The sequence below is a fragment of the Schistocerca americana genome, chromosome 10 (assembly GCF_021461395.2).
Source record: "Schistocerca americana isolate TAMUIC-IGC-003095 chromosome 10, iqSchAmer2.1, whole genome shotgun sequence".
NCBI lineage: Eukaryota > Metazoa > Arthropoda > Insecta > Orthoptera > Acrididae > Schistocerca > Schistocerca americana.
In genome coordinates, this window is record NC_060128.1 from 190469992 (window position 1) to 190488270 (window position 18279).

The 18279-nt window shown below is 49.1% G+C and overlaps 1 protein-coding gene across 1 annotated transcript in view; it reads right to left on the bottom strand.

Annotated features, from left to right (window-relative positions):
- LOC124552377 (AF4/FMR2 family member lilli) overlaps positions 1-18279 on the bottom strand; it is a 717562-nt gene that overhangs the window by 78426 nt on the left and 620857 nt on the right. Inside the window, exons 5-7 of the mRNA XM_047126641.1 lie at positions 10109-10380; positions 9865-10024; positions 2605-2756 (exon numbers count right to left, since the gene is read on the bottom strand). Of these exons, the coding sequence (XP_046982597.1) occupies positions 2605-2756; positions 9865-10024; positions 10109-10380 (584 nt within the window). The remainder of the gene's footprint in view (positions 1-2604; positions 2757-9864; positions 10025-10108; positions 10381-18279) is intronic.

Below are 18279 nucleotides of genomic sequence, written 5' to 3' on the forward strand. Positions count from 1 at the left end.
AGCAACGGCTCAGGTCTTCAGATAATGCCATAAAAGTATATTCAAAGATGGCTAGACAGCATAGCAGAGCCATCAAGAGTAAGCTGTTGGACGATTCTGATGATACAAGCTATGGAGCACGCTTGTACTGAAGTAAAAACTTTGAAGCTAATTTCCCGTAACTTTAGTTTTTTTGTGTATAAGGTACATTTTCTCAGGGCCTATTTATAGTAGAAAGATGAAATTTTCTGTAGTTGTTCCTTAAGACCTTCTAATATATCTGAATTAAAAGATATGTGGAGTTATTTTGTATTAAGGGATGTAAATTTTAAAATACTTGTTAAAATGTATAACTTCTTTTAACATTTACAAAAAATAAAATATCTGAAAAACTATACATTATTTTTTCAAAATTAATAATTCAGCATAAAAGCAGAACGTGTCTCTGCGTTCTGTGAAAAAATCAAGAGTATCGTCCAAATAACAAATGAGAAAACGTTCCTAACTTTTAGCTCAATTTAACATTGTAAGCATAGGGCGTTCTGTATACCCTTAAGGAAACGAAGTGTTCAGCCACACGTGAAACGTCAACCACGACCTGCAACAAATGATGATGTCCAAGTAGGTGTTTTAGCTGCTGTCGCGGTTAATCCGCGCATCAGTAGCAGACAAATTGCGCGAGAATCTGGAATCTCAAAAAATTCGGTGTTGAGAATGCTACATCAACATCGATTGCACCCCTACCATACTTGTATGCACGAGGAATTGCATGGCGACGACTTTGAACGTCGTGTACAGTTCTGCCACTGGGCACAAGAGAAATTACGGGACGATGACAGATTTTTTGGACGTGTTCTATTTAGCGACGAAGCGTCATTCACCAACGGCGGTAACGTAAACCGTCATAATAGGCACTATTGGGCAGCGGAAAATCCACGATGGCTGCGACAAGTGGAACATCAGCGACCTTGGTCGGTTAACGTATGGTGTGGCATTGTGGGAGGAAGGATAATTGGCCCTCATTTTATCGATGGCAATTTAAATGGTGGAATGTATGCTGGTTTCCTACATAATGTTCTACCGATACTACTACAAGATGTTTCACTGCATGACAGAATGGCGATGTACTTCCAGCATGATGGATGTCCGGCACATAGGTCGCGTGCGGTTGAAGCAGTATTGAATATCATATTTCATGACAGGTGGATTGGTCGTCGGAGCACCATACTATGGTCCGCACGTTCACCGCATCTGACGTCCACGAATTTCTTTCTGTGGGGAAATTTGAAGGATATTTGCTATCGTGATCCACCGACAACGCCTAACAACATGCGACAGAGCTTTGGCAATGCGTGTGCGAACATTACGGAAGGCGAACTACTCGCTGTTGAGAGGAATGTCATTACACGTATTGCCAAATGCATTGAGGTTGACGGAAATCATTTTGAGCATTTATTGCATTAATGTGGTATTTATAGGTAATCACGCTGTAACAGCATGCGTTCTCAGAAATGATAAGTTCACAAAGGTACATGTATCACATTGTAACAACCGAAATAAATTGTTCAAACGTACCTACGTTCTGTATTTTGATTTAAAAAACCGACCTGTTACCAACTGTTCGTCTAAAATTGTGAGCCATATGTTTGTGACTGTTACAGCGCCATCTGTCACAAAGCGAAAAAAGTGGTCCAACTAAAACATTCATATTTCTTTACGTACTACACGAATATGCAATAAAAAATGGGGTTCCTGTTTTTAAAAAAACGCAGTTGATATCCTTTTGACCTATGGCAGCGTCATCTAGCGGGCCAACCATAGCGCCATCTGGTTTCCCTCTTCAAGCTACACGAGTTTCGTTGTTTGTAATTTTTTCGTTTGACGCTTATTTCGTGAGATATTTGGCCCAGTGACGATCAGTGGACCACCCTGAAACTTCCTGGCAGATTAAAACTGTGTGCTGGACCGAGACTCGAACTCGAGACCTTTGCCTTTCGTGGGCTAGTGCTCTATCAACTGAGCTACCCAAGCACGACTCACGCCCCGTCCTCACAGCTTTACATCTGCCAGTACCTCGTCTCCTACCTTCCAAACTTTACAGAAGCTCTCCTGCGAACTGCAGAACTAGCACTCCTGAAAGAAAGGATATTGCGGAGACATGGCTTAGCCACAGCCTGGGGGATGTTTCCAGAATGAGATTTTCACTCTGCAGCGGAGTGTGCGCTGATATGAAACTTTCTGGCAGTTGGTAGAGCACTTGCCCGCGAAAGGCAAAGGTCCCGAGTTCGAGTCTCGGTCCGGCACACAGTTTTAATCTGCCTGGAAGTTTCATATCAGTGCACACTCCGCTGCAGAGTGAAAATCACATAATGGACCACCCTGTATATGAACATGTATATCTGTGCTACATCGCGGGTTTACACTCGTGTCCTCATGTGTGAGAGGGAACGACTCAACGAGTAAGATGTGACCTCAGCACCACCGTTCACAGACCCGTCATACCCGCTGAACTACTGTGAGGAGGAAGGAAACAGGTGCAGCACCGACGAAACGGCGGCGCCTTGATTTCTAACGTATGCAACCCACAACACTAGACTCGCCCTCGCTCCGTTTGTGTTCTCAAACGCCGGTCAGTCGCGGTGGCAGCGAGAAGCCCGCAGCAACAGCTTTAACTGGGGCGAGAGCTGCCTCCAGCTGGAGCGGCGCCTGGAACAGCGGCCGCTGTGGGTCTCTGGTGCGGCGGAACTGTGGGATGGCGGGACGGGGAAACTTGAGCCCTGCGTAGGCGCGAGCGGCTAATCAAATCAGCCGCAACCGCCTCCCCTCCGCTCCCCCGCCGCAACTTGGCCGTGCCGGTAACGGGCCGCCCTGGGCCCGCTGCCGCTCCTTAGCTCGCAACTTGAGGGAAGGGGTGCCTCCCTCCCTCCCTCCCTCCCTCCCTCCCTCCCTCCCTGCTCCCCCCTCACCCTGACCAGATCAATACCGCGCCGCTCCACAGCCCCACAGACGCCTCGGCTCTTCCAGGCGGCGGCAATCGGCGCCAGGTTGAGTTCGCAGCCTGCAGCCTGCCGGGTGCTCCCCTCTCCTACAGAGCCGGAAGCCGACACCCGACCTACCACTCAGAACAAAGCATTCCACTCAGTACCTCACAAACGCCCAGGGAAGCTGCATCTGCATGGGCTAAATTTTGTGGTGGTCTGTGGCCACAGCAATGTTGCCTTCAACAGTGCTGCAGTATGAGTGCAGTGCTCGGTAATACTGCGCTACGGACCAGCTGTATTTTTCTATGGTAAATCAATCTGATACTGCGTGAAGAGTTTGACAGAGCACTGAAAGACCTGAGTCGAAACAAGGCCCCGGGAGTAGACAACATTCCATTAGAACTACTGACAGCCTTGGCAGAGCCAGTCCTGACAAAACTCTACCATCTGGTGAGCAAGATGTATGAGACAGGCGAAATACCCTCAGACTTCAAGCAGAATACAACAATTCCAATCCCAAAGAAAGCAGGTGTTGACAAATGTGAAAATTACCGAACAATCAGTTTAATAACTCACAGCTGCAAAATACTAACGCGAATTCTTTACAGACGAATGCAAAAATGGTAGAAGCCAACCTCGGGGAAGATCAGTTTGGATTCCATGGAAATCTTCGAACGCGTGAGGCAATACTTATGACTTATCTTAAAAGAAAGATTAAGGAAAGGCAAGCCCACGTTTCCAGCATTTGTAGACTTAGAGAAAGCTTTTGACAATGTTGACTGGAATACTCTCTTTCAAATTCTAAAGGTGCAGGGGTAAAATACAGGGAGCGAATGGCTATTTACAATTTGTACAGAAACCAGATGGCAGTTATAAGAGTCAGGGGACATGAAAGGGAAGCAGTGGTTGCGAAGGGAGTGAGACAGGGTTGTAGCCTCTCCCTGATGCTATTAATTCTGTATATTGAGCAAGCAGTAAAGGAAACAAAAGAAAAATTCGGAGTAGGTATTAAAATACATGGAGAAGAAATAAAAACTTTGAGGTTCGCCCATGACATTGTGATTCTCTCAGAGATAGCAAAGGACTTCGAAGAGTAGTTGAACAAAATGGACAGTGTCTTGAAAGGAGGATACAAGATGAACATCAACAAAAGCAAAACGAGGATACTGGAATGTAGTCGAATTATTAGATTAGGAAATGAGACACCTAAAGTAGTGAAGGAGTTTTGCTATTTGTGGAGCAAAATAACTGATGATGGTCGAAATGGAGAGGATATAAAAAACTTTTTTATTTTAAATTCAGTGCTTAGTATTTGTAAAATGACTCTTTCGTATAGTGTTCATTAAAAAATGACGATCATTCCACTTGGGACCTGTGGAATGGTGGATTAGCTTATTTGTTTTAGTTGTAAATATTTCTCATGTATTGTTGTTTTTCTGACATGTTCTACATCCTGGAGGACCTCCTCACTATGGATCAATTGGAATGAAAGTAAATCTAATCTAATTTGACGCATTGTGGTACTGCAGGCTGTCAACAAAGGTCCGAGCAGCAGGATTAGCTTCCCTCATATCTGAATGACTTGCCGGCCGCGGTGGTCATGCGGTTCTAGGCGCTCAGTCCGGAATCGCGCGACTGCTACGGTCGCAGGTTCGAATCCTGCCTCGGGCATGGATGTGTGTGATGTCCTTAGGTTAGTTACGTTTAAGTAGTTCTAAGTTCTAGGGGACTGATGACCACAGATGTTAAGTCCCATAGTGCTCAGAGCCACTTGAACCATTTGAATGACTTTAAATGACAGAACACACATGTTCTCCTAGACGCCGAGTGTTCATCAGAGACAACGATATCGTCGGGAGTGCCCCAGGCAAGTGTGATAGGACAGCTGTTTATTTTTTATGTACGCAAACGGTCTGGTCGATAGTGCCATCAGCAATCTTCGTTTGTTTGCTGATGATACTGTGGTGTACGGGATGGTCTCGGCGCTCCGTGACTGTAGAAGGATAGAAGGTTACTGTGACGAATGTGACCTTGCTCTAAAAGTAGAAAAATGCAAATTAACACAGATGAGTAGTAGAAACAATCCTGTAACGTTCGAATACAAGACTAGTAGTGTGCTGCTAGACAGTTACGTCGATTAAATGTCTAGGCATGACGTTGCAAAGTGATGTGAGATGGCACGAGCACATAATAATGGTAGTGGGGAAAGCGAATGGTCGACTTCGATTTATTGGCAGATTTCTGGAAAAGGAGACAGCATATGAAAGAGTTCTGCAACCCATTATTGATTAGTGGTCGTGTGTTTGAGATCCCCAGCAGGTCGAATTCAACGAAGTCGTCGAAGCAGTTCAGATTTGTGCAGCTGGAGTTGTTACCAGTAGGACTGACGAACACGAAGTGTTACGGATATGCTCTGTGAAGGCAGATGGGAATCCAAGGAGGGAAGACGACGTCGCTTTTTTTGGGAAACACTATAGAGAAAGTGTACAGAACCGGTATTTGCTGCAGACTGCACAACGATCCTGCTGCCACTCAAGTACGTTTGGCCTGGTTGCCTATCTGCGTGTATTACTGTTTGTAGGGCACTAGGAATGGATAAGGAGGTGAGCTGCAGTAGGGGTAGAGTTAATGGCTGCCAGCATACACCGTGAACTGAGCCACCAAAGCGTCTGTGATAGTGGAAAGGAGGACAGATCATTTTTCTTGGTGTACTACAGCATAGAATGGACCAGTGGACTATTATAATGAGAGACACCTGTTGTCAGTGTCGTTGACATCAGCTACAGAAGCTGGTAAGACAGTGACAAAGCTGATGTATAATTTACTAAATGCGTTATTGTCATACTGGACAAGGAAGAGGTGGGAAGGCAAGTTGTCTGAAAGAGGGGACTAACAGAGCAGCTGTGTCGATGTCACTAACACCACGAAACGGTGCAGGTATGGTTACTTGTGAATAAATATATTAATGTCTAGATGTACTGTGACACAAAATAGATCGGGAACCAGTTTATAAATGTTTTGCCAGTCAGAAAGTCCTCATTCAAGAAGTGACATAAACCAGAGAAGCACGTAGAGACGTCAGTGATCTGTCCTGTGCTGTGTGCTTGTAATTTTATTGAGTGCATCAGCAAGAGGTGAGGAGGCAGGATGGAGTCACTTGTGGTTAGAGTGAGTGATCTTGGTTACTGAAGTAGTTACTATTGTCGTAAGGTGATGTCTTCATGTCTGGATGGAATGAACTGCAGAGATGAGCAATGAGAGATCTAAGTTCTTTGCAGGCAATGTCTTTGATCTTGGGTGTTCAACCATGTATGGAGTGCTAGAGGGAGAACTTTATCTGTGGATCGAATACAATGTGGAATGAACCGGTGGGAGGCAAGCAAGTAAGCAAGAAAGCAATTGGAAATCCAAGATAGAGTCAGTGTGATCACACTCTGATACCGAACGTGACGGGTTACTGTGTGGGTATAGGGCTGTGTGAAATGGACCAGGGAGAGGTTGGGAGGCGAGTAATTCAAAGGTAAAGTCATTTCTGACGATTTCAGAGACTTTCAGGATTTTGAAACACACAAGGTGGTAATACTGAAGTAAGGGCGGAGATTCGAGTCTGGGTGTGTTTCTGAGTGAATGCACCAGGGAGAGGTAGGAAAGGGAGACAATGGAAGGCAGAACGATGTATAACTAATATCGGACAATGTGGGCAATGAAGTAAGAAGTAAGGACATGGATTGACGTTGAGTTGTGTTAGTGTAGGACCACAAACAGACAGGGAGAATGGTAGTTGGCGAGCAATGTGATCTACTGTCAGCATTACTGATCTCAGAGGATTCCAGTGCTGTACTGTTGTGTGAAATGAAGTTGGCAGAAGAATGGAAGTAGATGGTTGGAGGATGGAGGCATCTGCAGCCACTGCAGATAGGATAGTTGTGTGGGGACTGGTTCATGTCTGGTTGTGTCGCAGGATAGACCAAACCAGCTGGAGGTGGGGCCAGAGTAAGTGACCAATGTTTGTCTGGGGATCTGTTCATATCTGGGTACGTTGTTGGATAGAAGAGATGATCCAGAGGTGAGGGGTGTACAGCTGGCAAGCATAGTCACCTCCAGACAAGTTGCTGACTGAGCAGTTAGGTACAATGTAAAGGTTTAGGTTTTTCACCTCAGTAGCTATACATTCAGCATGGTGGGTTACCAACCGAAGGGGCTGACCAGGTCGGAGATTTTCTCCACTTGGTGAGTGGGCGTTGTGCTGTCCTAGCGTTTCTATCGTCAGAAATGACATTCTACTGTTGAGATGGTTGCATTCAGGTGCAAATAGAGAGAAGTTCTTGCATCCCGCTTCTGACGACAATGTATGGTTGGTCGAGCAAAGAGGACTTAGGATTGGGTATCCAGGGCTGACATTAAATGATTTCAGCAAACAACTGTGGTGGTCTCTTGTCAACAGCTTTAGCTGGACAGAATTGCCTTGGTGCTGAGAGACAGGCACCTTTAATCGTGAGGGCACAAGCGAAGCAACTCTTGGAGGGAATCTGTGAAGATTAGACTGCAGCCTTTGAAATATGATTTTTTTAAACAGATTACCTAAGACATTTATGGCCTGGCTCCTGCCTTGTACAGCACTATGGGCACATCCCAAAAGCCAATAAAAACAAAAGAGGTGTAGGTTGATATCGATATTTTATACTGTAGAAAATGGAGCAGTAAGACATATGGAGGTGGATAGGTAGACAGCAGTGTAATCTACCTTCAGTACCAATGACTGAAGATATTTAAAGATATACCGGGTGATCAAAAAGTTAGTATAAATTTGAACACTTAATAAACCATGGAATAATGTAGATAGAGAGGAAAAAATTGACACACATGCTTGAAATGACATGGGGTTTTATTAGAACAAAATAAAAACCAAGTTCACAAAATGTCCGACAGATGGCGCTGGACAGCAAAACGTCAGTGACTGCGAATGACAATCGTGTATAAAAGGAGCTGTAATGTGGGAGAGAATGAGATGCGACAGCAGTCGCAGCATGTTGACATTACCTGAAATGCGCTTTTAGTGAAGCTGTATTATCAGAATGGGGAATGTGCTAGTTCAGCGTTACGATCCTGTCACCGTAGGAAGGGGATTCAAACGGGTAAAGGCCCGTTGACAAATGCAGCTGTGGCGAGAATGATTTCGAAGTTCAAAGCCACGGGTTGTTTAGACGATAGACCCCGTAGTGGCCGACCGAGCACAAGGCGTAATGCTGCTCAGACAGTTCAGGAAGAAATGGAGACTGTAGCGGGTTCGTCTATGCACGGGGAAGTCAGCGCTCATGCAGTCGCACCTCGCACCGGCATTCCATACACTAGTGTTTGGTTGGCACTTAGGCATACCCTCCGATGCTATCCGTACGAAATCCATCGGCATCATGAACTGTTACGTGGCGATTTAGTGAAGCGGAGGGCATTTGCGGTGTGGGCGTTTCAAAAGATGGCTGAAGATGACGATTGGTTGAGTAACGTGTTGTGGACCGACGAAGTTCATTTCACTCTCCGAGGGTCTGTCAACGCCCACAACTGCAGAATTTGGGCTACCGAAAATCCTAGAACTGTCGTGGAAACTCCATTGCACAACGAGAAAGTCACGGTATGGGTTGGATTTACCACATGTACCATTATTGGGCCTTTTTCTTCGAGGAAATGCGTGACTCTGGTTTTGTAACTGCTACCGTGACGGGTGAGAGGTACAGCGTTACAGAATCGCATCATCCCCAGCCTGGCTGATAAACACCTGCTGGAACGTACGATGTTTATGCAGGATGGCGCTTCACCCCATATTGCTAGATGTGTGAAAGATCTCTTGCGCGCGTCGTTTGGTGATGATCGTGTACTCAGCCGCGACTTTCGTCATGCTTGGCCTCCTAGGTCCCCAGACCTCAGTCCGTGCGATTATTGGCTTTGAGGTTACCTGAAGTCGCAAGTGTATCGTGATCGACCGACATCTCTAGGGATGCTGAAAGAGAACATCCGACGCCAATGCCTCACCATAACTCCGGACATGCTTTACAGTGCTGTTCACAACATTATTACTCGACTACAGCTATTGTTGAGGAATGATGGTGGACATATTGAGCATTTCCTTTAAAGAACATCTTCTTTGCTTTGTCTTACTTTGTTATGCTAATTACTGCTATTCTGATCAGACGAAGTGGCATCACTTGGACATTTTGTGAACTTTTGTATTTTTTTGGTTCTAATAAAACCCCATGTCATTCCAAGCATGTGTGTCAATTTTTACCTCTCTATCTACATTATTCTGTGATTTATTCAGTTTTCAAATTTATACTGACTTCTTGATCACCCGGTATATTGCTGTGTGGAGCAGTGAGAAATATCGAAGGAGATAGTTGAAACATAATGGTATATAGAGAGAGTGCCAGCATCACTGAGCATGTCTATTTGTGTTTGCTGGATGGATGAGAGAGAGGTAGGGAGACAGGGGATTGGAGGTGTCTTCTCAGGTAGTGATGCAGGTAGGGTATCAGCTCATGTCTAGATGTGTTGCTGGGTAGAAAGGCATGGAAGAGGTAGGGAGGTGAGAGTTGCAGGACATCAGGGTACCACATGTGGAGATCAGTTAAGGTCCAACGTGTCGCAGGATAGAACAGAGGGACAGGGAGAAGGAAGGAAGGATGGGGGGTGGAGTCACCTGCGGTCAGCCGTCCGCTCTTGTTCAGCAGAGTCGGCGTGCCGCAGGCGGTGGAGCAGGCGGAGGGCGGCGGGGGGCAGTAGCCGGTTCCGCCACCCCCGCGCACGGCCGCGGGGGCGGGGCCGCTCCCGGCGCCCGGGCTCGGGCCCGGGGCCGGACCGCCGCCGCCGCCGCCGCCGCCGCCGCCGCCGCCAGCCGCCCCCGGCTGCTCACCGGGCTCCCGCTGCTGCAGAGGCGGCTCGTCCTCCGAGTCGGCGTCCAGCAGGTCGAGGCCGGGGTCCGGCAGGGCGGCGGGCGCGCCGCTGGTGACGGGCGTGGGGGTGGGCGCCGGGCCCGCCAGCGGCGGCGGCGCCTCCGCCTCCGAGTCCTCCTCCTCCGCCTCCACGTCCGGCCGGGCGCCACCACCACCGCCCCCGCCGCCCTCGCTGGAGCTGCGGCGGCGGGTGGAGGCGGCGGCGGCGGCGGCCGCCTTGGCCGCGGTGGCCGTCAGGTGGCACGAGATAAGCAAGATGGCCGCGGCTCGAGCCGCACCTGCCCGCGACGCCGGCACCGCGACGCCGCGCGACGCGCACGCGCGCGCCGTGCCCGCCAGGCTGACCAGCCCGTCGCTGGAGGCTCGCCGCGGCGGCGCGAAGCCGCAGCCGCCCGTCGAGGAGCCGGCGGTGCCCGCGCTGCGCTGGCTGGAGGCCCGCGACGGCGGCCGAGCCCCGTGCACCGCCAGCGGGATCCCTGCGGGCAGCGGCGCGGGGGCGGCCCCTCTCAACACCGGGGCTGGCTGCGGCTGGGCGGCGCGGGGGGCCAGCGCGGCCGGGGGTCAAGCCATGCGGGGGAGCGCGGCGTGGCGCGATTCGCCGGGTCGAGGCGCTAGCTGTGGAAGCTGCGAGGCGCGGCCGACCTCCGACATTACTCGGGACTGTGGGCAGCCAGAGCCCTGTAGTTTGGTCAGTGCGTTCCTCGAGCATAGACGACAGCTGTATGGAGCCAGGCAGCCGGAGAGCCAGTCGTGCGAGGGCGTGCAATCCATTGGATGAAACTTCCTGGCAGATTAAAACTGTGTGCTGGACCGAAGCTCGAATTCTGTACCTTTGCCTTTCACGGGCAAGTGCTCTACGAACTGAGATACCCATGCACGACTCACGCCCCGTCCTCACAGCTTTACTTCTGCCAGTACCACGTCTCCTACCTTCCAAACTTTACAGAAGCTCTCCTGCGAACCTTGCAAAACTAGCACTCCTGGATATTGCGGAGACATGGCTTAGCGACAGCCTAGGGGATGTTTCCAGCTCAGTTGGTAGAGCACTTGCCCAAGAAAGGCAAAGGTCGTGAGTTCGATTCTCGGTCCAGCACACAGTTTTAATCTGCCAAGAAGTTTCATATCAGCGCACACTCCGCTGCAGAGTGAAAATCTCATTCTTGAACCCATTGGATGAATTGCTAATGGTGCCAGCTGCTGGAACTACGAGACACGATCTCTGCTACTTTTTCTTAGGACTGGGAGCAACTAGAAATGCAAGGTTTCTAACAGTACTCCTGCACATGGTCAACACCCCTTAAGTGGCTGTGTGGAGTGAGCGACTAGCAATCAACCCGTGTTGGCAGTCTGGCTTGATGGATCAATCGCTATCTCTGTTAGCTCTGAGAACACTGCTGTGAGCCAGATCGCTGGTCAATCATCAGCGATTGGCTTGTTATCTTTGGCGCGTCCCCAGGCATGAGCGCTGGGAGGAGGCGCTGTGTGCCGTGCCAAGGGCGCATGAGGCAGTTGAGTCTAGTGTTTGGCCCTGGACGACCGTTCTGAAGTGGGACGCTCGGTTCCTCTATGCTGAGTCTGGATGGGTCCAAAAACCCAGGGCATGAGGACACAAGGGGAAATAAATCTAGTTAGTGCAACGGTCATCGTCTGGCAAGGCCAATCTCCCGGTGTTGTGGGAGCTATTAATAACTGTGTAGCAACGTTTCTCTGCTTTGAGTTTGTGATCGGAAATTGCCTTGCGGTATGTGTTATTGCCCCTTCCATGATCGTGCGTTTGAACGCCATGCTGACTTAAGACACACGTCGTAAAGAAACAAAAAATTGGCTGTGGACCTTCTGCAAGCCGTTGTTTTCCCATGGACGGCGTAGGTCACTGTCTGGATAAGCACGTTCTAAAATGTTAAATAACCTTGTACTGTCTGGCGGAGAGAGAGAGTTAACTCTAGCCAATTTTATGGATGTCTGAAATACGAGATTATGTTAATGTTCGCCAATATCTGTTGTGTTTCAGTACGTAGGCATATTTAACTTTAGTCGTTGCTATGGGCTATATATTCTTGTATTAAGGAGTTTAAGTGCTCTATTTAATCTTATTTACGGTAGTGCTAGAGTTTCTATTTGGCAATCCGCCTAGCCACGACTAATGTCTGTTGCTCGGTCTGTCTGAAATGTTGGGGCTACCTGGTAGAGACCGTTGTTGACTTGCTCTCCTAAGCCACGAAGTCCCGTATTGATACTAAGGTGGTAGTTCTGCCAGATTTGCAGAAGTTATCAATTCTTGTGAGCACAAATAAAGCTACCTTTGCCTCTGTAATTGTCGTTCGCTGGCCAGCAAGCTTTAGTTAATGATTAAAGATCGCCAACTGGTCTTCGTCCAAGCTAGTGGCTCGTGTTAGACGAGTTCCCTTTCCAGTTTGGGTGAATGTTTCCTCCTCCTGGTGGAGCCATCCTCTTTCCCGAGACACGCTGGGTAAGAGTTGCCCGAGTGTCTATTGCCGCTGAATGTTCCAGGAGAATGAAGTAAGAGGTTAATTATCTACTCCACCGTTATGCCTAAGGAAGGCGAATTAGAGTAGTTCTGGATAACCTAAGTATTATTAAGATAGTTCTAGGTTTGGAGAAATTGCTGTTTGGTAAAATTTAGCCTTCTGTGTCGGTAATCCAGCGTATTCCACGATCAAACATTGTTATAGAACTGAAAGACTTGGTTTTGATACATTTACTGAGACATGACTATTTATGTTAATTGCTTTAAATGAATGTTCTTTAGTTTGTGGTTATAATTATTAATGAGGGATCGTCCTTAACGAGTGATCGTCCTTAATGGCGCAACATTTAATGTACGTGTGATTGTCCACTATGTCACCTACTGACTTCACTCAGAAACTGTAAAGGTTATCCTTGCTCAAGTTTATGGGACTTAACCGTTGATCTTTATCGTTTATGGTCTCATAAATATGTTATTGTTGTTAAAAAGGAATAATTTTAGATTCCTATTGTTTATTACGTAATTCTTAAGTTATATAGCAAATTACGAGTGGAAATATTCTCTCATTGTTACACTTGCTTGTTCTGTGCTTTGCACTGAAGGGTGTGATAATAAATGCAAAATCTAAAGTGAAGCGTTGGGGCGAATTAATCCTTTCCCGTATCATTACCCTTAAAGATTCGTGATGATGATGATGATGATGATGATGATGATGATGATGATGATGATGATGATGAGGAAAGACTGAACTCTACCGGGAATAATGAGCAGAGTTTGAGTGGTCAAGGGCCTAAGATCCAAGGTCTGAGTATATTTGCCAAGTTACCAAATTCCATTATGCATTTGTTCCACGGGATTTTCCATCTAACTATTGATGATTTGGTCCAAGTGCAGAAGGTCTTGTGGTTGAGTGTAAGCCTTGAAATCCACGCGGACGCTCTGAAAGTCTCCCAATTAGTTATTTTACGCTTGCTATACCCGTTGTGTAAGGGGGTGCTTACTGTGGTCCTCTTGGAAGTCTTGCGTTCCTTTATGGGGGTCTCAGGTGTCCAGGCACCCATGTGGTGCTAAAGAGCGGTTGTTAATGATCAATGATTTGTCTGAGCCTCTCTGTGACTTCGTGAGATGTTCTTCAGGAGCTGCCGGCCGAAGTGACCGTGCGGTTCTAGGCGCTGCAGTCTGGAACCGCGAGACCGCTACGGTCGCAGGTTCGAATCCTGCTTCGGGCATGGATGTGTGTGATGTCCTTAGGTTAGTTAGGTTTAACTAGTTCTAAGTTCTAGGGGACTAATGACCTCAGCAGTTGAGTCCCATAGTGCTCAGAGCCATTTTTTTTCTTCAGGAGCTGGAACTCCCAAGACAAGCAGATATATAAAGCTTTCGTAGGGATGTGGGTTTCATACATCCTGTTGTTGACACGTTTCATTAAGGCCTATGTCGACCTCCTTCACTTTGTTTGATCTGGTTCATACTGGGCAGGCATATCCAGCTTTAGAGAAGCATGGTGCTTTGGTGGTGGTTCACAGGATAGTAGGTTTTGCTCCCCATTTGCTGTTTGCGAGTTTCTGGGAAATATTTCTCAAGGCAACCTTCTGGCGGACCTTTTCACAGTAGTGTCTATATGTCAAAGATCTATCCTGTCTTCAAGACACGATCGTCTTTCCTGCTTCGATGACAAAGTTGCAACACTCTGCCATTACAGGGCTTTGAATTTTAGCGTATAACATGGCTGTGCATAGCGTAACTATGTCGGTGTACGAGAAAGTCTAGTAAGCAACACACTTAGTGGTCATCAAGTAACCCAATGGATCGCTTCGTCTTTGTGGGGATTTTGGGGTTACGGTCAACGCTCAGTCTTTGGTCGAAACTTATCCCATTCCTCGACAGGAAGCCCTTATCGCTAAACTGGAAGGTGGCGAGTACCATTCTAAGATTGATCTGGCAGAAGCCTATCACCAATTGCCGTTGGATGAGGAATCGCAGGCTATCGTCGTCATCAACACGCCTTTCGGTCTTCCTAAATACAAGCGTCTTCCGTTTGGCATTTCCTCTGCCCCTGCGATTTTCCAGCGGTATCTCGAGCAACTTACGCAACCAATACCGGCTTGTGTCAATTACCTCGATGATATCTTAGTCACGGGGCGCACGCGCCATGAACATCTGGGCAACCTCAGTACCTTATTTCACGCCCTGCAGGCTGCGGCTTTACGTTGTCGGCTGGAGAAGTGCAGTTTTTTTCAACCGGAAGTGGAGTACTTAGGACATTGGCTCAGTAAAGATGGCATTCGCCCTTCGGACCGCAATGTCGCAGCCATCGATGCCCTGCCCCGTCCACAAAACTTATCCGAACTCCTGGTATTTTTGGGGAAAGTCAACTATTACTTAAAGTTCTTACCCCAAGCCGCCCACAGCGCGCATCCCTTAAATTGCCTGCGTCGCAAAGGAGTACCTTACACGTGGACTTCTGCCTGCGATCTGGCTTTCACCCGCCTGAAGACGATGCTGAAATCCGCCCCTTTCATTATGATTTTCTCTCCGGATCGTCCCTTGGTGGTGGCGGCCGATGCCTTGGAATACCGGATTGGGGCAGACCTGGTACACAGGAATGATGATGGGTCGGAACAACCTGTGGCATATGCATCCAAGACGTTAACCCCTGCGCAAAGGAATTACTCTCAGATCGAAAAGGATGCTCTTGCCATTATTTTTGCAGTTCAGAAATTCCACATTTACCTGTTTGGGGCGCAGTTCAGCCTCCTCATGGATCACAAGCCCTTAGTGTCGCTTTTCGGGCCCCATTCGCACCTCCCAGAACGGATGGCTCAGCGTCTTCAGCGCTGGGCGTTGTTCTTGCGTAATTACAGTTACACCATCCGCTATAAGCCCACCGGTCAACGCTCTAATGCCGATGCCTTGTCACGTCTACCAGCAGGACCCGATCTGGCGTTCGACCAGCAGGAAGTCCTGTGCTTTCACATCGACTCTGCCCGCCGGGAGACTCTCGACGGATTTCTTCTGACAGCTACGCAAATCGCCGCTTCCACGCGCAGGGACCCCATTCTGCGGCAAGTCCTCCGCTATGTGACCCATGGTTGGCCTCCCTACCTTACCCGACGTTTGAAAACTGACTTCAGCCCGTGGCGTCACGTCTCACACAGACTTTCGGTGATGGAGGACGTCCTCCTGTTGTCCATGGACTCGGACGCCCATCGGGTGGCCATCCCTCCAGCCTTACACCACCGAGTCCTGCACTTATTACACCGCGGACACTGGGGGATGTCTCGCATGAAGGCGTTGGCTCGACGACATGTCTATTGGCCAGGGATCGATGGAGACATTGAGCACCTGGTCCGTGGTTGCACAGTGTGTGCGCATCATCAGGCTAGTCCTCCACAATCTTTCGCACCCTGGCCAACACCCAGCCAACCCTTGCACAGGACCCATCTAGATTTTGCAGGCCCCTTCTTAGGCTCCATGTGGCTCCTCATCATTGATACATATTCCAAATACCCTATGTGGTCTGCATGGCGTCCACCACCACTGACGCCACCCTCACCGCCTTGGCCCAGGTGTTGGCCATTGAAGGCCTTCCTCACACGTGGGTCACAGATAACGGGCCCCAATTCACGGCGTCCTCGTTCCAGAACTTTTGCTCCACTAACGGTATCAACCACATTCGCTCTCCCCCCTTCCGTCCTTCATCCAATTGCGCGGCGGAACGCCTGGCCCGCACTTTCAAACAGCAGCTGATGAAATCAGTGGAGCCGTCGGCCACCACCTCGGCCCTCACCTTGTTTCTAAGCACCTATCGCACTACTCTGGTGGCTGGTCATAGTCCTGCCGAACTCCTTCACGGGCGACAACCTCGGACCCTCCTCCACCTGCTGACACATCCCCTTCTGGGCCCCGCTCTCGCCCCTCCCAGCACTATGCCCCAGGCATGGCCGTGTGGGCCTGCTCCAATGGCAGCACACCTGCATGGACGCCCGCTACGGTGACGGCTGCTCATGGGCGGCGTGTGACGACCGTACAGGCACACAGGGGGCTCGAGCATCGCCACCATAACCAACTCCGCCCTCGGGCCCCCGCCTTGACTCCTCCCCCACCGCCTTCCCTGCTTCTTGGTGCGGACACGTCCCTCGAGGTGGAGCCCTCCCCTTCCACCTACATCTCCTCGCCGGCTCTGCAGACACCCCTTCCGCCTCGCCGGGGTGTAGAGACGCCCACTGACCCCCTGCCCTCTGGTGACACCTTGATGGATGCCGCAGACAGTCTGTCCTCCCCTCCCCCAGTGGTCCCTCCGGACGTCTCACAACCCGTGCCCTCGTTCCGCCCGCCTTGGCATCGTCTGGAGCATTTCCGCCCCTATGCACAAATTTCGGGGGGGAGGGATCTAGTACCTCACGCCGTGGAAGTCGGACACGCGCCAGAACAAATGGACGTGGGCAGCCCATAGAGGGCTCTGCGTTCGCGGCAGCTATTCCGCGCAGCGAGGGCGCCACCGCTAAGCCACGTACAACCCGCTCTGCCCTAGTCCAGCCAGTCTGATACTCGCTCTGGATTGAGTTTCTATCTCGGCGGTACTGCGTAGTTGTCGTTACTCGTTGTTGACTTTTGCCTGGCTCTGGTTCCGAGTGGATTTACTGTTGGTGTTGTGGTTTATTCAAACCTCCGTCGTTTATCTCTTCATTGTTGTGTCGGCCATTGTCGGCCGTGGTCGGTCGTCGTTGGTCTGTCGCCCGACTCGTCCTGTGTTTACCCGGTGGTGCTTGCTCCACCGGCGGCGGCTTCCACGCCTGGCGGCTCCGATCCGCAGCCCAAGGCGTTCCCGCAGTTGGTTGTGGTTACAACAGAAAGAACTTGCTGTAATCGAGATTCTCCATACATGGGGGCCCTCTCATTCATTATGTCCACAGCCGACCACACTGTTGCACTGCGACATCTTGAACAATCTGACACCTCGAGTTCACTGTCATCGGTCATCCTCCATGTAGTCCCACCTTGGCCCCGCCCGATTTTATTTCACAAGATATTAATGTATGGTTATTTTAATTAATGCCTTAGTCAGAAGTAACAATACGAAAAGATTATTCCCCACCTTTCAGTCTTCTAAGGGAACGGCGATGGGTGGCAGGACATACAAGATTATTCATAAGAACATCCAGGGTTTCAGAAGGTAACTATGCAGAAACTACAACACATACTGAAAACGGACACACATCAGTGGACAGAGCATATGTCTAAGTTTATAACTCACACTACAAATTCTGAATATAGGCTGCGTTTCTGATGTGGCAAACGTCAATTTGTACTTCCTATCGTTGACGTGATGTGTCTAAATGGCTCTCAGCGTTATGGGACTTAACATCTGGGGTCATCAGTCACTTAGAACTACTTAAACCTGACTAACTTAAGGACATCACACACATCCATGCCCGAGACAGGATTCGAACCTGCGACTGTAGGAGTCGCGCGGTTCCGGACTGAAGTGCCTAGAACCGCTCGGCCACAAAGGTCGGCTCGTGATGTGTCTGAGAACACGTAAGGACCGCCTGCTTTGCGAGTCTGGTAACTGGGCTGCCTACATGCATGTGCGAACTAATTCGATGTGCGAATGCGTTTTTTTTTGTGAGGTTTAAGGGCGCTCAACTACTGAGGTCATTAGCGCCCAGTCACTGTTGTTAGAGCACACGGAATCTAGTAAAACTCAAGGGGATTGGGGGGACACCAGAAGGACCTGACAAAGATGCAGATAAAATAAGTAAAAAGGTTAGATGTCTTTGGACAAGCCAGTCAAAGTTATAAAACGCAGAATACGAGCAGCTGCTCGAGCGTCATCAGCTAAAACATCTGGTAAAGTAGATGGCAGGGGCAGGACAACACGAAA